The sequence below is a fragment of the Nematostella vectensis genome, chromosome 1, assembly GCF_932526225.1.
Source record: "Nematostella vectensis chromosome 1, jaNemVect1.1, whole genome shotgun sequence".
Classification (NCBI taxonomy): domain Eukaryota; kingdom Metazoa; phylum Cnidaria; class Anthozoa; order Actiniaria; family Edwardsiidae; genus Nematostella; species Nematostella vectensis.
The window spans coordinates 19,581,833-19,601,437 of NC_064034.1; the positions used below are offsets into that span (position 1 = coordinate 19,581,833).

At 42.4% G+C, this 19,605-nt stretch overlaps 1 protein-coding gene across 2 annotated transcripts in view; it reads left to right on the forward strand.

Annotated features, from left to right (window-relative positions):
• LOC5507668 (Fanconi anemia group D2 protein) overlaps positions 1-19,605 on the forward strand; it is a 33,615-nt gene that overhangs the window by 2,285 nt on the left and 11,725 nt on the right. Inside the window, exons 7-37 of one of the 2 annotated variants that reach the window (XM_048730815.1) lie at positions 186-244; positions 700-775; positions 870-994; positions 1,497-1,584; positions 1,718-1,822; positions 1,927-2,018; positions 2,652-2,751; positions 2,850-2,885; positions 5,190-5,330; positions 5,495-5,629; positions 6,075-6,206; positions 6,351-6,458; positions 6,710-6,759; positions 7,133-7,192; positions 7,590-7,665; positions 9,953-10,072; positions 10,370-10,443; positions 11,186-11,302; positions 11,927-12,033; positions 12,482-12,597; positions 13,401-13,509; positions 14,128-14,245; positions 14,328-14,355; positions 14,438-14,559; positions 15,132-15,213; positions 15,425-15,541; positions 15,951-16,079; positions 16,581-16,699; positions 17,012-17,125; positions 18,625-18,752; positions 19,175-19,274. In XM_048730815.1, the coding sequence (XP_048586772.1) occupies positions 186-244; positions 700-775; positions 870-994; positions 1,497-1,584; positions 1,718-1,822; positions 1,927-2,018; positions 2,652-2,751; positions 2,850-2,885; positions 5,190-5,330; positions 5,495-5,629; positions 6,075-6,206; positions 6,351-6,458; positions 6,710-6,759; positions 7,133-7,192; positions 7,590-7,665; positions 9,953-10,072; positions 10,370-10,443; positions 11,186-11,302; positions 11,927-12,033; positions 12,482-12,597; positions 13,401-13,509; positions 14,128-14,245; positions 14,328-14,355; positions 14,438-14,559; positions 15,132-15,213; positions 15,425-15,541; positions 15,951-16,079; positions 16,581-16,699; positions 17,012-17,125; positions 18,625-18,752; positions 19,175-19,274 (3,083 nt within the window). The remainder of the gene's footprint in view (positions 1-185; positions 245-699; positions 776-869; positions 995-1,496; positions 1,585-1,717; positions 1,823-1,926; positions 2,019-2,651; positions 2,752-2,849; positions 2,886-5,189; positions 5,331-5,494; positions 5,630-6,074; positions 6,207-6,350; positions 6,459-6,709; positions 6,760-7,132; positions 7,193-7,589; positions 7,666-9,952; positions 10,073-10,369; positions 10,444-11,185; positions 11,303-11,926; positions 12,034-12,481; positions 12,598-13,400; positions 13,510-14,127; positions 14,246-14,327; positions 14,356-14,437; positions 14,560-15,131; positions 15,214-15,424; positions 15,542-15,950; positions 16,080-16,580; positions 16,700-17,011; positions 17,126-18,624; positions 18,753-19,174; positions 19,275-19,605) is intronic. The other variant, XM_048730816.1, reaches the window with a different exon arrangement.

Below are 19,605 nucleotides of genomic sequence, written 5' to 3' on the forward strand. Positions count from 1 at the left end.
CATTTTTGTTGTGTATGTTATGTTACAAACCAATGTAAAAAGGAAAAAGGAAACATTGTTGTTGTTGTTGCTGCTGTTGTTGTTGTTATCATTATCATTGTTGTTGTTATTATTGTCATTATCATTATTTTTGCTGTTGTTATTGTTATTGTTAGTTTTTTTATTGTTATTGTTGTTTGTTGTAGCCTTCTGTTGCCAATATGCTTCTGGAGAAACTCCCAGAATTCACAGATGATGATGACAGGTAAAAAAAGTCAAATGACATATGTAGATGCCTACAGAATTCCTAGTTAGACTCACACCAACTGAAAACAAAGTTGTAAAAGTTCACTTCTTAAATTGAATAGTTAATATCACACTAGTTTCTCCAAATCTTTGGAAATGGAAATGGATGCTTTGTAACATTTTGGATGCCAGCTTATTGCTGTAGCCCTTTCCACAGGCTTCTCAAGTGTTTTTCACTTTTTCAGTATTTTTATGAATTTGGGTTCCTGGTAGAGGGGGAGGGGGACAAAAGAAAGCAAATCCATTTTTCCACTAACCCAGGCCCCCACTTTCTCTTGAACATGCCCCAGGAAGTGCGAAATCGAAAAAAAAGGCTTTTTCCACTCGAGACACCTGCGGAGGAGGTTATACATATTGCTGCATGTGTTGCGTTCCCAAAGGTGAAAATTTCTCATGAAGATGTTTTTTTCACAGAGGTACAACTGAAGTAAACACATCGAATCTCATCTTAAATCAGTTCAGATGGCTTGATAGGATTTACAAAAGCAAGGTACGATCACTCTTTTTAACTAAATAAATCTGTTTAGCCCATCACAGCTGATATGATATATTGTAATGCTGACTTCTACACGGTTGCCTATCAGGATTTAACCCAGAAGATGCTAGATATGGTCACCATCACCTCTTGTGATGTCCAACATGAAATCATCACCTGTCTCCCTGAGGTTGTTGACGATGCTGAGCACATAGAAGTGGCTAGACAACTAAGGTATACACATATTCCAACAAAGAATCAATTGGTATTTAAATGGAGGCATACTGTACCATGGTGCAATCCTACCCAAACCCCTTGTCGAATGGCTATATCTAATGGCTAGACAACTAAGGTATACACATAATTCCAACAAAGAACCAATTAGTATTTAAATGGAGGCATACTGTACCACGGTGCAATCCTACCCAAACCCCTTGTTGAATGGCTATATCTAATGGCTAGACAACTAAGGTATACACATAATTCCAACAAAGAACCAATTAGTATTTAAATGGAGGCAAACTGTACCATGGGGCAGTCCCCGCCCAAACCCCTTGTCGAATGGCTATATCTAATGGCTAGACAACTAAGGTACTAAGGTACCAAACCCCTTGATGTGTGATGGCTTTTACAACTGAGGCAGTGCATACCTGCTTAAATAAAGCAATGTTTGCCAGTTACTGTTGGTTACAGTTTATTCATTTTCCATGCAATGATCCAGTATTGTATGTTCCAGGGAGTTGCTCCTACAAAATACAGACCTGACAGTTCCTATTCTTGATGCTCTTACAAACCTAAACCTGAGACCTGAGCTCCTAGCAGAGGTAAGGACTGCACCACACTTTCATATGAATTGCTTCAACCTGAGACCATTAGCTACTAGCAGAGGTGAGGGATACAACACACTGCCATGTCAGTAGTTTGACCAGAAGAATTAAAAGATGTGACGTTTTTCAGGTCCGTGCCTCAGTACTCCAAATGCTGCCCTCAGTGGAACTTGACGATCTTCCTGTTGTCACGAAATTCATTCTTCAGTCTGTCTCAGATACTGACGCCTTTGAGGTATATTTGCGTGCCTGTTCTTTTTCGCTAACATACAGTTACCATTTTATTTTTTAATTGTCCCCACTTTATTATCTAATCTTATTTGTGATTTTTGTTCTCAGGTCATGTCAGAGTTGCGCGAAAACTTTGATTTCACCTCTTCACTTATGCCAGATTCTGCATCCACTCCAGCCAATCAAAGTAGATCTAAGGGGTAGGTCTTGACATTAAATCCTCTGCACCAAGCCACCCTCCATGAGAGTGAGCTCATCTGGGCATAGCTGGTGTGATAGCTCAGTGGTACGGGCTTTGCTTGTCAAGTAAAAGGACTAGGGTACGAATTCAGGTCAGGTCAACTTGGGGAACCTCGTGGCTCAGATGACTACGTTAAATGGCGTCCGGTCTCGCAAAAACAAAGCTAACCATCATGTTATTGTGTACGTTAAAGAACCACTAAAGAAGCCAGAGTCCATCTTCAGTGTCTGTATTTGGCCGCATAAAAGGGCATTAACATACTAACAGCACAGTGAGCGTTATATAGCAGTCCGAATGAGACCCCAATGTAAATCCAGAGTAATTCAGCCAATGGCTGAAATTCTGGATAAAGTCGGCCCAGCTCCCTTTCCTTTCCTATCTATTGGACTGGTGTAAAAGATGATATAAAAGTTTATGAAACCCAACAGCAATTATCAAACCGTAACACTAAGGGATTGCTGGGTGTGTACCTGTGTACAACAGAGTGGTATCCACTACATCAAAACATTCCCTGTTAATAAAAACATTTTTTTTACCATTTTTGAAAACTTCTACCATGAGCTCACCCTGATGGTAAGATCTGCTTCATCAGGACTTCATCAGGTGGAAACAAGAATGGGGAGCTCCTCACCCTTGACGCAATCTGCTCAGGGATAAGGTTCCAGAAATCTGTAGCAGAGGGCTGGATCAAGGCAAGTACTTTGAATAAAATTTTCATGATTAGACATAAAATTTGTGGGACGTTTTTAAGAAAATATCTGACAAATTATTCTCTTTATCATATTTCCAGGCAATAGAATCTGTCACATCGTCTGCTAAACACAAGGTGAGTAAATAGAAATGGAAAGGAAAAGATGAAATGTACTTTAAGGCTGTTATTTTAGAAATTTTCTATGTTTTTGCTATCAAGGTTATTGAGGCCTGTTTGTCTACTGTTAGTGCCCTTATTATCCAGGTTGTTGACATGTGTGTTGCGGTTTATAGCTCTGAGTGTCCTGTTTATCCAGGTTGTTGACATGTGTGTTGCGGTTTATAGCTCTGAGTGTCCTCTTTATCCAGGTTGTTGACATGTGTGTTGCGGTTTATAGCTCTGAGTGTCCTGTTTATCCAGGTTGTTGACATGTGTGTTGCAGTTTATAGCTCTGAGTGTCCTCTTTATCCAGGTTGTTGACATGTGTGTTGTGGTTTATAGCTCTGAGTGTCCTCTTTATCCAGGTTGTTGACATGTGTGTTGCGGTTTATAGCTCTGAGTGCCCTCTTTATCCAGGTTGTTGACATGTGTGTTGCGGTTTATAGCTCTGAGTGTCCTCTTTATCCAGGTTGTTGACATGTGTGTTGCGGTTTATAGCTCTGAGTGTCCTGTTTATCCAGGTTGTTGACATGTGTGTTGCAGTTTATAGCTCTGAGTGTCCTGTTTATCCAGGTTGTTGACATGTGTGTTGCAGTTTATAGCCCTGAGTGTCCTGTTTATCCAGGTTGTTGACATGTGTGTTGCGGTTTATAGCTCTGAGTGTCCTGTTTATCCAGGTTGTTGACATGTGTGTTGTGGTTTATAGCTCTGAGTGTCCTCTTTATCCAGGTTGTTGACATGTGTGTTGCGGTTTATAGCTCTGAGTGTCCTCTTTATCCAGGTTGTTGACATGTGTGTTGTGGTTTATAGCTCTGAGTGTCCTGTTTATTCAGGTTGTTGACATGTGTGTTGCGGTTTATAGCTCTGAGTGTCCTCTTTATCCAGGTTGTTGACATGTGTGTTGCGGTTTATAGCTCTGAGTGTCCTGTTTATTCAGGTTGTTGACATGTGTGTTGCGGTTTATAGCTCTGAGTGTCCTCTTTATCCAGGTTGTTGACATGTGTGTTGCGGTTTATAGCTCTGAGTGTCCTGTTTATCCAGTTTGTTGACATGTGTGTTGCGGTTTATAGCTCTGAGTGTCCTCTTTATCCAGGTTGTTGACATGTGTGTTGCGGTTTATAGCTCTGAGTGTCCTGTAGATCCAGGTTGTTGACATGTGTGTTGCGGTTTATAGCTCTGAGTGTCCTCTTTATCCAGGTTGTTGACATGTGTGTTGCGGTTTATAGCTCTGAGTGTCCTGTTTATCCAGGTTGTTGACATGTGTGTTGCAGTTTATAGCTCTGAGTGTCCTCTTTATCCAGGTTGTTGACATGTGTGTTGTGGTTTATAGCTCTGAGTGTCCTCTTTATCCAGGTTGTTGACATGTGTGTTGCGGTTTATAGCTCTGAGTGTCCTCTTTATCCAGGTTGTTGACATGTGTGTTGTGGTTTATAGCTCTGAGTGTCCTGTTTATCCAGGTTGTTGACATGTGTGTTGCGGTTTATAGCTCTGAGTGTCCTGTTTATCCAGGTTGTTGACATGTGTGTTGCGGTTTATAGCTCTGAGTGTCCTGTTTATCCAGGTTGTTGACATGTGTGTTGCGGTTTATAGCTCTGAGTGTCCTGTTTATCCAGGTTGTTGACATGTGTGTTGCGGTTTATAGCTCTGAGTGTCCTCTTTATCCAGGTTGTTGACATGTGTGTTGTGGTTTATAGCTCTGAGTGTCCTCTTTATCCAGGTTGTTGACATGTGTGTTGCGGTTTATAGCTCTGAGTGTCCTCTTTATCCAGGTTGTTGACATGTGTGTTGCGGTTTATAGCTCTGAGTGTCCTGTTTATCCAGGTTGTTGACATGTGTGTTGCGGTTTATAGCTCTGAGTGTCCTGTTTATCCAGGTTGTTGACATGTGTGTTGCGGTTTATAGCTCTGAGTGTCCTGTTTATCCAGGTTGTTGACATGTGTGTTGCGGTTTATAGCTCTGAGTGTCCTGTTTATCCAGGTTGTTGACATGTGTGTTGCGGTTTATAGCTCTGAGTGTCCTGTTTATCCAGGTTGTTGACATGTGTGTTGCGGTTTATAGCTCTGAGTGTCCTGTTTATCCAGGTTGTTGACATGTGTGTTGCGGTTTATAGCTCTGAGTGTCCTGTTTATCCAGGTTGTTGACATGTGTGTTGCGGTTTATAGCTCTGAGTGTCCTGTTTATCCAGGTTGTTGACATGTGTGTGTTGTTAATGGCTTTAAATGTCCTGTTTATCCAGTTATTACCATGTGTGTGTTGTTAATGGCTCTGATTGTTATCCAGGTTATTGACCTGTTTGTCCTCCTGATTCTTCACTCTACTGGAAACCGCAAGAAAGCAGTAGAGAGCCTATTCAGAAATAAGATAAAGACTGGTCACTTTACAGAGGAGATGCTATCTGCTGCCTTCTGTTCCCATTCCCAGGTAAAATGGATCAATTTCATTCACTCTCTAAGTAATAGATTTATAAAATTCCATGAAGTTCATTAAAAAAAATCAGATTTTCTCTTTACTGATACACTTAAAAACAACTAACAGTTACATAAATTGTATTATATTCACTACAGTTATCTTGTCCTTGTTATTAGATTCTCCGTGAGTACTTCACAGACTTGCTATCACTGAGTGAGGTACTCCTGCGGTCACCAGACCACTCCGTCTGCTCTTATGCATGTTCCATATACAGATTGGCCTTCCTGGCCTTCGACTTGTACTGTCAGCAGGTACAGTAACACCATCCTCGGAAACCCAGGGGTATTTTCCTCTAACATTTCGATCACGAAAAAAAATACCCCCTGGGAACTGTGATTTGTCAACCTTCCAAGGTCGACCAATCACAGGCGCACGTCCCGATCATTGGAACACAAATTTGCATAACGGGCTCTGTTGCCAGAAATCCATGGCAAAAACACTTTTGGATTATTTTTATTGAAGGAAGAACAGGTTTTTTTTGTCCTAATATATTTCTTCCAGTAATTGAAGAAAGTTTTTCTCAGAGTAACTGGTAATCCAGTTTCCCTGCTAACGCTACAATAATACCCAAACTGGCTTCTTTGGAGTGGTTCTTATTTGTTAATCAGTTTTTTTTGCCCCCCCCCAAAAAAAAAAATTGTGGCTATGAAGTGGCTACAAAGTCATGGAAGATGATTAATTGTGTTCACCTTCCAGGAGATCATTGGCTCACTTGTCACTCACATCGGTAGTGGTTATGCTTCTGAAGCTGACGCCTCACTGGATGTGCTGTCTGTACTTGTGGAGTCGCACACGCCCACTATGGCACCATTCGCTGTGTTTATCAAGGTGTGTTATCTCAATTGCCCTCAAGGAGACACCTGGCCAGTAATAGATGCTTGTAACTGCAGAAAACAATTAATACTTTTCTAGATTAAGGGCAGCCTGTATAACATGACATTTAAAGGTATTCATTATATTTTTTTTCACCAGGGGATTCTGGACTACCTGGATAACCTGACCATGAGTCAGATTCGAAAGGTTTTCTCCATGCTAACCACCCTAGCTTTCCACAACCCAATGGAAGGGGCGATGATCCAGGTAGGGTTTAGGAAGGGTTTCCTCCAAATAATGTTTATAATGTGCTCTTTTGGAGTGAAATTTGAGATATTGTCATAAGAGCAAATATAAATAATTCAAAAAATATCAAGAGCATGATTTTATAATTTGCCTATTAAAATTCTTTTCTAAATCCTATGACAAACAAAATCCATGGTAGTGGGGTGCTGGTTAAATTGTGCCATTGTCTTATTTCCCATATGCCATCCTATCTTTCGTTTTAATTTTTTAAGGACGATGTGCACATTGTCATCAGAAAACAGCTTGCTAGCAACTGCCCCAAGTGAGTAGCTTTCATCAAATTTAAGTAAAGAGAGTCACAGCCACATTGTGTCTTTGATTGACTTACAGAGTCCCATTTCGTCTTGGACGTAAGAGTAACGTCTAAACTACTTTGATTGGCGTAAAATATCACATAACATCTCCGAGCCGTAGAAGGCCATGTAAGATTGGGGTGGGGGGCACAATACAGAAACATTAAGAAAATATTTTTTTTGGTGGGGGAGGGGGCACAACCACACCGCTACTGGTCATATAATTAGATATTTTTTTTTTAAATATTAGGGGGCACATGCCCCCAGTGCCCCACCCCCTGCTACAACCCCATATCTTTGGCGTAAAGAATCCCATCTTTGATGACATTTCTTGCTCACCAGGTACAAGCGCATTGGCATCATTGGAACCATTATGATAGTGCGTGGTATGTCACGCATCAGGTAAGGGTCCAGGTACAAGCGCATCAGCATCATTAGCACTGTCATGATAGTCATACTGTAGATCATGGTAGTATGTAGGCGAGAGTCCAGATACAAGGGCGTCTGCATCATTGGTACAATCATGATAGTATATGGTACATTATGCATCAGGTAAGAGTCCAGATACAAGGGCGTCTGCATCATTGGTACAATCATGATAGTATATGGTACATTATGCATCAGGTAAGAGTCCAGATACAAGGGCGTCTGCATCATTGGTACAATCATGATAGTACGTGGTATGCCCAACATCAGGTAAGATCTCGATACTTCTAGTCTGCCTTGCTGTTTGTCTGTGCGTCCACCCCTACTTCTTGCTGTCTTCATTTTACTTTCACCCATCAACTGTATTCTCCAGGTGTACAGAGGATGATGATACTGTGGACACACAATCCCAGCCGCAAACATCTCTGACAAACGACGTATACAGACAGGTACGATAATTATCCACTTGAAAGCTTTAGGAATTTCCAGCTTGTAAAGTTGTTGTGATTCTCAAAAAAGGCAAACTGTGTCTGCTTGATGTAGTATGATCAAGTGTCAAAATATTAGTCATTCATACTGAGTGCATTCTGTTGTGTGCAGGTGATCAACTTGCTGGACATGGTCCGGTCGAGCGTCAAAATAAGTGTAATCAGTACTGAGCGCATTCTGTTGTGTGCAGGTGATCAACTTGCTGGACATGGTCCGGTCCAGCGTCAAAATAAGTGTAATCAGTACTGAGCGCATTCTGTTGTGTGCAGGTGATCAACTTGCTGGACATGGTCCGGCCGAGCGTCAAAATAAGTGTAATCAGTACTGAGCGCATTCTGTTGTGTGCAGGTGATCAACTTGGCTGGACATTGTCCGGCCGAGCGTCAAAATAAGTGTAATCAGTTCTGAGCGCATTCTGTTGTGTGCAGGTGATCAACTTGCTGGACATGGTCCGGTCCAGCGTCAAAATATGTGTAATCAGTTCTGAGCGCATTCTGTTGTGTGCAGGTGATCAACTTGCTGGACATGGTCCGGTCCAGCGTCAAAATATGTGTAATCAGTACTGAGCGCATTCTGTTGTGTGCAGGTGATCAACTCGCTGGACATGGTCCGGTCGAGCGTCAAAATAAGTGTAATCAGTTCTGAGCGCATTCTGTTGTGTGCAGGTGATCAACTCGCTGGACATGGTCCGGCCGAGCGTCAAAATATGTGTAATCAGTACTGAGCGCATTCTGTTGTGTGCAGGTGATCAACTCGCTGGACATGGTCCGGCCGAGCATCAAAATATGTGTAATCAGTACTGAGCGCATTTTGTTGTGTGCAGGTGATCAACTTGCTGGACATGGTCCGGTCCAGCGTCAAAATAAGTGTAATCAGTACTGAGCGCATTCTGTTGTGTGCAGGTGATCAACTCGCTGGACATGGTCCGGCCGAGCGTCAAAATATGTGTAATCAGTACTGAGCGCATTCTGTTGTGTGCAGGTGATCAACTCGCTGGACATGGTCCGGCCGAGCATCAAAATATGTGTAATCAGTACTGAGCGCATTTTGTTGTGTGCAGGTGATCAACTTGCTGGACATGGTCCGGTCCAGCGTCAAAATAAGTGTAATCAGTACTGAGCGCATTCTGTTGTGTGCAGGTGATCAACTCGCTGGACATGGTCCGGCCGAGCGTCAAAATATGTGTAATCAGTACTGAGCGCATTTTGTTGTGTGCAGGTGATCAACTTGCTGGACATGGTCCGGTCCAGCGTCAAAATATGTGTAATCAGTACTGAGCGCATTCTGTTGTGTGCAGGTGATCAACTCGCTGGACATGGTCCGGCCGAGCGTCAAAATATGTGTAATCAGTACTGAGCGCATTTTGTTGTGTGCAGGTGATCAACTTGCTGGACATGGTCCGGCCGAGCGTCAAAATATGTGTAATCAGTACTGAGCGCATTCTGTTGTGTGCAGGTGATCAACTTGGCTGGACATGGTCCGGTCCAGCGTCAAAATATGTGTAATCAGTACTGAGCGGATTCTGTTGTGTGCAGGTGATCAACTCGCTGGACATGGTCCGGCCGAGCGTCAAAATATGTGTAATCAGTACTGAGCGCATTTTGTTGTGTGCAGGTGATCAACTTGCTGGACATGGTCCGGCCGAGCGTCAAAATATGTGTAATCAGTACTGAGCGCATTTTGTTGTGTGCAGGTGATCAACTTGCTGGACATGGTCCGGTCCAGCGTCAAAATATGTGTAATCAGTACTGAGCGCATTCTGTTGTGTGCAGGTGATCAACTCGCTGGACATGGTCCGGCCGAGCGTCAAAATATGTGTAATCAGTACTGAGCGCATTTTGTTGTGTGCAGGTGATCAACTTGCTGGACATGGTCCGGCCGAGCGTCAAAATATGTGTAATCAGTACTGAGCGCATTCTGTTGTGTGCAGGTGATCAACTTGGCTGGACATGGTCCGGTCCAGCGTCAAAATATGTGTAATCAGTACTGAGCGGATTCTGTTGTGTGCAGGTGATCAACTCGCTGGACATGGTCCGGCCGAGCGTCAAAATATGTGTAATCAGTACTGAGCGCATTTTGTTGTGTGCAGGTGATCAACTTGCTGGACATGGTCCGGTCCAGCGTCAAAATATGTGTAATCAGTACTGAGCGCATTCTGTTGTGTGCAGGTGATCAACTCGCTGGACATGGTCCGGCCGAGCGTCAAAATATGTGTAATCAGTACTGAGCGCATTCTGTTGTGTGCAGGTGATCAACTTGCTGGACATGGTCCGGTCCAGCGTCAGTCGTGACCCCATGGCTGCCGCTCTCTTCTATGACGAGCTGTCACGCATAGTGGCGCAGGACGACGTGGACGCCAAAGTCAAGGTGAATGGGAAGTACTTGAGGATGTTGCTGTCTTTGCTGCTGCTGCTGCTGCTGTTGTTGTTGTTGTTGTTGTTGTCTATATTTGTTTGGTTCTCAGTGATTTGCACCCTTCTGGATATTTGTATCCTTTGTTCTCGCTGCTTCTGCTGCTGCTGTTGTTGTTGTTGATTTGTTGTTTTGTGTTTGCACATTCCTGTATATTGTTATTTTGATGTTGTACGGTATTTTTGTCGTTATAGCTGCTGCTGCTGCTACTGCTGCTGTTGTTGTTGTTTAGTTGTTGCTTTGTGTTTCCAGCACTGGATCAGTGAGACGGTGGTGTCAGATTTCCAAGATGACTTCCTTGTTGACCGCGAGGCGCCTTTGCCGAAGTATGTTATTTTAATTTGTGCAGCACTATAATATACACCTTATAGTTTGTCATTTGTATATACACATTACAAGACAAGCGTGGTTACACTTGAGCGTGCCTACCATGGAAACCAGAGGTTCTCATTCTACTTCAAACTAACAGGGGGTGGGTAAAACCCCAGGGCTTGAGAGATGGTAGAGAGCGCCTGTTTATTTATACAACAGATACCTTTTCTTTGTCACCGAATGTGCTCTTTTGTACTATAGTATCATAGACACTAATGTCTAGGCATTTCAGTGCAAGTCAATGTTCAATGCGTTTCGTAAATGATAGAATAAAATAAAGTTTTAACGTTTAGACATCAAAGCATCAAGTTTCACACATTTTTGTCAAATATAAGCCTGAAAATGGCCACCAGTGGGGTGGAGTGTTATTTGAGTACCGCACCAACTATTATTAATGTTATGATGTTAATTTTACACCCAGTATTTATGGGCTTGTAGCAACATTACGAGTGTTAGTAGAATAACATTCTACTTCACTAAAAGAGAAAAAGAGGTGTTATTTTAACACCTACTGAAGGGATTGTTAAATAATATGATGTTGCTTGTATTGTCACAGGGACTCGCTGCCGATCTAAGGATTGTTAGATTATATGATGTTGCTTGTATTGTCACAGGAACTCGTTGCCAATAGACTTTCTGTACGGTTTAATAATCTAGGTGTTGTAAGATAATATGACATTGTTTGTATTCTCACAGGGACTCGTTGCCTATAGACTTTCTGTATGGTCTGGACGAGGTGGAAGAGGGCAGTATTGCCGTCAACATTCTCCCGCTTCTACTCGCTAGCAACTCCAAACAAGCTCAAACCGACACGTAAGGGACATAGTTTTATAGAAATAAAAATGATTGAATATGAATAAACATAAGGTATGAATCACTCAAGGTTGAAAAAGTATGCTGTGCACCTCTGTAAAACAGAGTAGTTGCGCTGACGTTTCGAGTATTCGTCCACACGAATATTCGGCCCACACAATGGGCCACCTGTGGTAAGAAGCCACATACACTGACGCGCTAACACACTGGGCATCCTGTGGTAAGAAGCCACATACTCTGACGCGCTAACACACTGGGCATCCTGTGGTAAGAAGCCACATACTCTGACGCGCTAACACACTCGGCATCCTGTGGTAAGAAGCCACATACACTGACGCGCTAACACACTGGGCATCCTGTGGTACGAAGCCACATACACTGACGCGCTAACACACTGGGCATCCTGTGGTAAGAAAGCACATACACTGACGCGCTAACACAATGGGCCACCTGTGGTACGAAGCCACATACACTGACGCGCTAACACACTGGTCATCCTGTGGTAAGAAAGCACATACACTGACGCGCTAACACAATGGGCCACCTGTGGTACGAAGCCACATACACTGACGCGCTAACACACAGGGCATCCTGTCATTCCACAATATGCTTTTGTCTTGCCAGCAGGGCCCTTTCATCACTGGACTGCCTCGCGCCACACTTTCGACTACTCCGTACCTGTGAACAGAGCCAACACAAGGGAGATCTAGAGGGAATCGACGCTTTGCTAGGTATTTAGGGGGACCTTTAATTGGAATGACGCGTTGTAAGGAATGATACCAGATACATTGATTGTACCAGCTTCATAGGGTGAAGGGTTTTTAGAGTATTATCAGGCCTTTTCTCTTCCATGCGCTCCATGTACAATATGACGACACTTTCTTAGAGTAAAAGACTTAAAAGAGTTACATTAGGGAGCTTCTTCCCGAAACAGAGCTTGGAAATTAAACATTGGGTATAGTACTCCCTTTAGTAAAGGTCTTTGTAATCAAGTTCGCAATTTTGGGTACAATTGAATGAAGACATCTACAGCATCCCATGGTACATGCGTTTTCAGGCTGTCTGCAAGGTAGGGCAGAATATGTTCATGTCAAACTGGGTTGCGTAGCATCACTAAGTCCCCCCAGGGGATTGGAAAGCATGTTGACTCAGACCTCTCTAATGCGCATGCGTTTTCAGGCTGTCCGCTGGTCAGCTACAAGGCAGACATGATGGAACAGATGGAGACATTGACGCAGCAAGACCGTGACGTCATCTGTAGCGCTCTCTTCTACACGGTGAACTGGTTTAGAGAGGTACTTGAAGCGGCATTGAGTAGGAGTACATGAGTGGACAGAACACAAGCCTTACAGTACACCTATCCATCAAGTTTAACAAAATGGATGGCTTAATGGCTAGCAAAATGCCGTTTGTTTCAAACTCCTTTATTTTGTCAAATCTCTGCATTTCACAGAATAATTGTATCATTTATATTATATTTTGTTATTTAGCTAATTTATCTTCTAATGCTGGCCCCAGCATGACATGACGGAAAAACCTGGAAAACGCGCAATTCCAGATAGAGAGTAGACACAATTTCTTACAATGGCTATAGGTTCCTTGTATTATAGACTGATTTTCAAAACACAAAAAACGTGAGGCCGAAGTGCACATAACCAGATTTTGGCTTTTTAAGATAATTTTTCCTTGATCATCATTGCCCTGTGTATCGGTTCAGGGACGAAAAGCTTATATTTCAATGACACTTTAAAAAAAGTCGCATAAATTAAAAAAAAGTCGCACTTGATATTTTGTTTGCTAAAAGTTGCTAAGTACTCAGAGAAATTCTCCGCCTTATTCGATGTGAAATGGGCTTATTTGAAGCGTCACGTCATGTTTTTCCGTCATGTCCCCCAGCATTAGACTTGTCCTCCGTTGCACCTTCCCTTTCAGTTAAATTCTCTGTTTTGTATGTTTTTGTATTGTATTGCATTTGAATTTATTGTAGTAACTATTGTCGTTGACCCAATAAAATTGAAAAAAAAAAGAATAATCACTTGGGTTATTCGGATAATGCATCGTAAATTTAAAATGGCTGCATGTTTCTCGATCTTCTCAGGTGGTCAACGCGTTCTCGACCCAGAGTGACCCTGAGATGCGTGGCAAGACGTTATCAAGGCTGAACGACATAACCTGCCTACAGAAGCAGATCGAGAGGGCACTACTAGGTACGATAGCTATTTATTGGTTCAGTTTGAAATAACATTCAAGGTAGGCAAGATAGCCGTGGTACTCTTGTTTATTTCATTCAGTATGGTTGAGATACATTGCCATCTGTATCTCAGATGAAGAGTTACCAGTTGTCTTTTCGGCTGCAGTTTGTCTCGCTAAAAAGTTGTTGCAGGTCGCACGCGCCCTGTCACACGTGAAGTTTTTCCTGTGACTTGAAACAATTTGTTGCAGAAAGTAGAAGAGCGTTCTACTTTTCGTGCGGGAAATGAAAAACAAGTTGCAAAGGGGGTGTCACACGCAAAAAATGCGCGTGCGACCTACAACAATTTTTTGCGAGACAGGTCGCAAGAGAAAAAAACTTACGTGTGACAGAGCCTTAAACAACGCCCTTGCTTATGTTCGCCAATGATTATGATACAATAAAACCATCAAAATGTCGTTGTAGTACTAAAATACAGTGACATTGACATAAACCAGTTTTATTATTTATTTTTTACATAACTCTCAGAATCTTGAAAGATTGCAGTAGCTACATGTTCGCGTTGCGAACCTATTTGTTATGAATTTTTATTTGTTATCGGCCAGTAATGCTTTGGTGTTACTTCTTTATGCAGCTACGCCTTTTTACGCACCAAGAACAGCCACGTTTGACAGTGAAGTCTCGCCGCCTTCCCCCTCAGCCGGCCAGGGTGCAGTCACCAAGAGAAAGAAAGGACGGAAAACAAGCAAAAAGTAGGTCCATCCCACATCAATATCTTATTACTGAACACAGAATTTAGTGCTCATTTTCAACTTTTTCACTTTGACTTTATAGGATTGAGAAAGTCGTCGATATAACAGAGGTAAAACGACTTTTCATTGGTGTTGTTTGTTCAGCCTTATTTGATACAATTTTACATATCAGTTTTCTCACTCGTACACCAGATACAGGATCTTGAAAAGGAGAACGACAAAGAGTTGGATGCAACAGCTGTGAGTGTCTCTGAGAAAACAAAGGACAAGAATTCGTCGGCAATCTCCATATCACAGTACACGCCCTATCTCAGGTATGACCCAACACTTTCATTCCCATCTCTTTTTTGTCCACAATCATCGCCATTGTCATCTTGACCATTATTGTTATCATCACTCTCGCCATCATCGTCATCATCACCATCTTCATCAGCATCATAACCAGAGCAGCATCAATGGCTTTAACATCAACAGCATCATCAGAATCCTAATTTTCATCATCATCATCGTCATCCTCCTCCTCCTCCTCCTCCTCCTCCTCATCATCATCATCATCATCATCATCATCATCATCATCATCATCAGCATCGTCATCATCATCATCACCATCATCAGCATCGTCATCACCATCATCAGCATCGTCATCATCATCATCATCTATCTCCTTATCACTGTGCATGCCCTATTTCGGGTATAACGTAACAATGTAATCATTGTCAATAAGGGCAGCAGTGTTGTCATCTAGACCACTGATTTGAATCATTACTGTCACCACCACTCATCATCATTAATCATTGTTACAGGGAGCTTGACATGTCATCATCATCACCATAGTCATCTATGATCGTTTATCCTTATTACCTATGACCATTCATCATTGTTCCAGGGAGCTTGACATGGAGGTCTTCAGTATCCTTAAGTGTGGTCTGGTGTCTCGTGCCGTCCTTGACTCGAACATGAATACTGAGGTAGCGTAAACAGTCCAATAAAGGACATGAAAGACACAAGGATACCTAATATCAGGACTTTTTCCATTTCTTAGTTCCTCAGATGTTACCATACCTTTCCAGTTTTCTCCCTCTTTCTATGGACGAAATTTTACACAGAGACCACCATCTCTTAGCTTCAGCGCTAGTGTGTGTTGTAATACTGTAAGGCCAATACACGTGTTGTTCGCAGGAGACCACCATTCTTCAGCTACAAGCACCCCATCTCCACTTCCTGTTAGATGATCTGCACCGGAAGTTGAACTACTCACTGTCAGGCTCCGCTTCCTCCAGACGATCTTTCCTAAAGGTGAGGGACTATAAATAAAATAAGTCTGTTTAGACTTAAACTCTATTTCTTTAATCTTTGAATTATGAATGAATCAATGTTTTTTTATATGCTTCTGAATATTAATTATTTGAGAAGGACCTGCGATAAAAAGGCAGTAACCTGGTTCACTCCTAAGTTGTAAGGAATGTTTTGAACACCCAACGAATTGCTTGGAATTTGTTTTCTAAAAATTCAGTTGCTTCCTCTTGTTATTATATGTCCAGTTCTCAAGCGCTTTTGATGTTTTAGACATTATTTCGACCTTTATCCTATCTTTTTTGCATTCTTGTTACGGAGCTCTGCACTCGACGAAGTCTAGCGGGTATGACGACTTCAACCGCAGGTCCTTCTTTAAACAATTTGTTGAGTCCATTGCATTTTGTTACAGACTCGTCACGATAAGCAACTGGGATTTTCAAACTTGTCACGCAAGTCAGCCAAGGAAGTCACGCAACATGTGACAGACCTGCTCCCGGCATTGTGCGAACACCTTGAGGCCACAAGCGCGTACTTCCAGGTAAGATGAGGAGTAATGAAATGTCACAAAGCTCAGGTGATGAGGTCACGCAACAAATAACAGTCTGCCCACCTGCGTTATGCGAACACCTTAAAGACACAAGCGCGAACTTCTAGGTAACGTAAGGGGTGGTGTGATTTCACGAAGGTCAGACGAGTGGTCGCGCAACAGGTAACACACCCTACCCCCTGCGTTATGGAAACACCTGCGACACAAGCGCGTACTTCTAGGTAATGTAAGGGGTGGTGTGATGTCACGAAGGTCAGATGATGAGGTCACGCAAAACAGACCATGCCCTCTCCTTGTGCGAACACCTTGACGCTAAATGTTACTAACAATTAGCGTGAACGGTCGAGTAGTAAAGTCTTGTAAGACTTGATGGACCTTGATGGACTCCTCCATCCTTTTCACAGACAATTCTCGCGGCTAATGACGATATTCTAGATGTGGGGTGCTGGTTGAGTGATATTCTGGTTGAATGATATTCTAACCCTTTCGCAGACACTTCTCGCGGCTAATGATGGCGTCCTGGATGGGCCAGGCCGGAACACGGAAGAAGCTTCACTAATGGCCCAGTGCTTCAGCTTGCTGTTCAGCCTGCTCCAGACCTACTTCTCCTGGTGAGGTCACACCTAGTTTTCGACACTTGTACCACCTGTTCGCTCATGGATGTACGCTTGTGCTAGGTCTGACATGTGTGTACTCCTGTTCTACATCATAACACGACATTAATAAGTTTTCTGTCAAACGAGGCTTTCTTACCTCTGGTGTTAGCCTCCCCTGCAGACGTTTTTAGGCAGGTCGCTAAGCCTGCGGCGAAGGTTAGGAATGTGTAAGCCCTTCAGGCAGCTGTTAGGCGAAATATCTTATAGAGAATCGCAGTAGAGCCCCCACTCCCTCTTGTGCCGTCTAATGTTGCGATTTTGGTACAGGAGTGGTTTTTCAAGTCCAGCCAACCTTGGCGCCTTGAAGACAGCCGTCGGAGTTCTTGCGTCGAGAACTAAGTTATCAAGTACATCACAGCCAGACTTCCGTGAACAAATCAAGTGAGTAGTGTTGTTAAGGTATAGGCCACCTAAAAAGCCCTTCTTCACTACTAATTGGAACCACGGGTGGCCTAGTGTGATGGTATTTTGGCCTCACCTCTATGTTCCAGGTGTGATTCCTGGCTCTGCCCTGGGTATTTTTGAGAACGCATACCTTGATTCGACTTTGTGTCAAAAGTGGATACATATATGTTATTTACCAGCTGGGGGGGACCGAATCGTGAAATACCGTGACTGAGGTCTTGAAAATACTGACCATGTTTATTTTTTTCCTCAATAGATTTTCCAACTTTGTTTACCTTACGGGCTTAGGTTTCGCTTCTGACTTTCGTCGATGTTCGTGAAGATTTTGTGCGCACATGATCATTCAATAAACTCAATTTTGTATTTCCACACAACGCTTTTAATCCTCCAAAGAAGACATTCCCTAAGTTTTGACCAACAATTTTGTAAAATAATTTTGTTCAAATTGATACGTCTTTCTCAACTCGAATTGATCGTAGAAATGTCTTCTTTCGCTTTAAATCCTCCACAAACGATAAAAAACATTCACTAAAGAACTTCTCTTGAATGTGTATACGTTGGGCTGATTATGCAGGTAAATTCCTATAGTGATTTGTTGTTTCCTTCGTATGAAGAGACGATTTGCTGCCTTTTTATCCCAAATAAACTTTCAGCAAACTTGAAATTGTCGCTCGCGTTGCAAAATTATTATGGCGGGAAATTTTTAAAACACACAGAGTTTAAATTTTACAAATCAACTCACTATTTCGAGCTTTGGAGGTGAGCGGTCCGGTATCGCGGGGTCCGGATCGTAGGATACCGGCCCTCACGATAGCCAATCAGAGCGGGCGATTTGATGGATACCGGACCCCGAAAAAAATTAAAATGGTTATTTCTCGTATTCCAGTTTTCTAAAGACACTAAAACCGGAGGGCCTCGTATGTTAAGGATTCTTCTTCGTCTGTTTTCATCTATTGGAGCACTTCCTTGAGCATGCACATTAATCTCATTCATAATTCTGTTTTGAAACAGATACCACTTTTATGTTTATAGTTTTGTTTCTATGTGTGTGTGTGGGCGTGGATGTGAGGGTGTGTGTGTCCTAATGTACTGCACATTGTACCTATTTTTCTGGCACCTGTCCTCGTTAAACCCTTGATTTTTTTCAGATGCCAGTACCCCTTAGATATTTATTCTGTATCTATTTATTATGTAAAGAATGTAAGTAAGCTTAGGGGTAAATAAAAGGTTGTTGTTGTTGTTGTCTTTAAGCTGCACTAAACAAATCTAAATGGAAGGGACGCACACACACCATATTGAGGACGGTATAAACCATCCTCAGTGACAGGGCTTTACTAACAGTTCACACACGGGAGCACTTGATTTGGAGTCTTTATCTGTTGTGCCTTTTGCACAAGAATAACTGGTGGAAGTTACTTCATAAATCCTTTTTTAGATAATATTTGTTTCCTTACAACTTCTAATTTGATGTCTAGACAAGCGTTCCACTACTTGGAACAGTTTTCGGGTACAGTTCCAGACATGGCTACCGCCCTGTCCCTTACCAAACTCCTAGTGGAAGTGAGTGAGCGGGCAGAGGACAAAGACATCAACATGGCAATTGGTACGTAAAGGCTGAATACTCTTACACAGGTATTCCTTGTTTACCAGCTCTTGGAGCTACCAACCACTGTCATAGCATTCAACCGGCACAAAACCGTGATGCTGATATATCATACTTACAGTATATGGAGGAAACGAGTGATAGATAGTATTGGCACGATAAGATAAAATTGTATCCACAAGCGGCCATTTAGTGTTTTTTTTTATTATATGAAATCCTTATAATTAAAAAGATATTGACAGGACTAAATATGCGCTGATTTGTTAAAACTTGGTAACACCACATGTGTTGAAAAATATGATATCAACACCGGCGATATAAGATTTGTCATTTTGATATGACCTCACACTGTAAGATATACAATACAAACTTTACACTTCACAAACATACTTGATGTTTGACGGATATTTCATGGAACACAGCCGAGTTAACCGGCGGGTTCCTGAAGCGAGAGTGGATCAAGAGTAATGGTGAGAAGGAGGGTGGCCAGAAGTACAACGAGGCCCTGCAGTACCTCTTACGGTAAGTCCTGGTATGATACAGCTCATCCATGATGCGCTTCGAGGTATACTGATCTTGGTATGTAATTGCAACCTGTCTACTGCATGGTGACAGTGGATATGATCTTGAGCAGTGATTTGCTTTATGTGTTGATTATAATATGTTCCTTGATGTTGGGTATATGGTCTATGATGCTGATCATTTGTTCTGATGCTGATCATATGTTCTATGCTGCTGACCATATGTTCTGATGCTAATCAGATGTTCCTTAATGTTGATAATGTTGCATGATGCTTATCATGTGTTCTATGATGCCGATCATATGTTCTATGATGCCGATCATGTGTTCAAT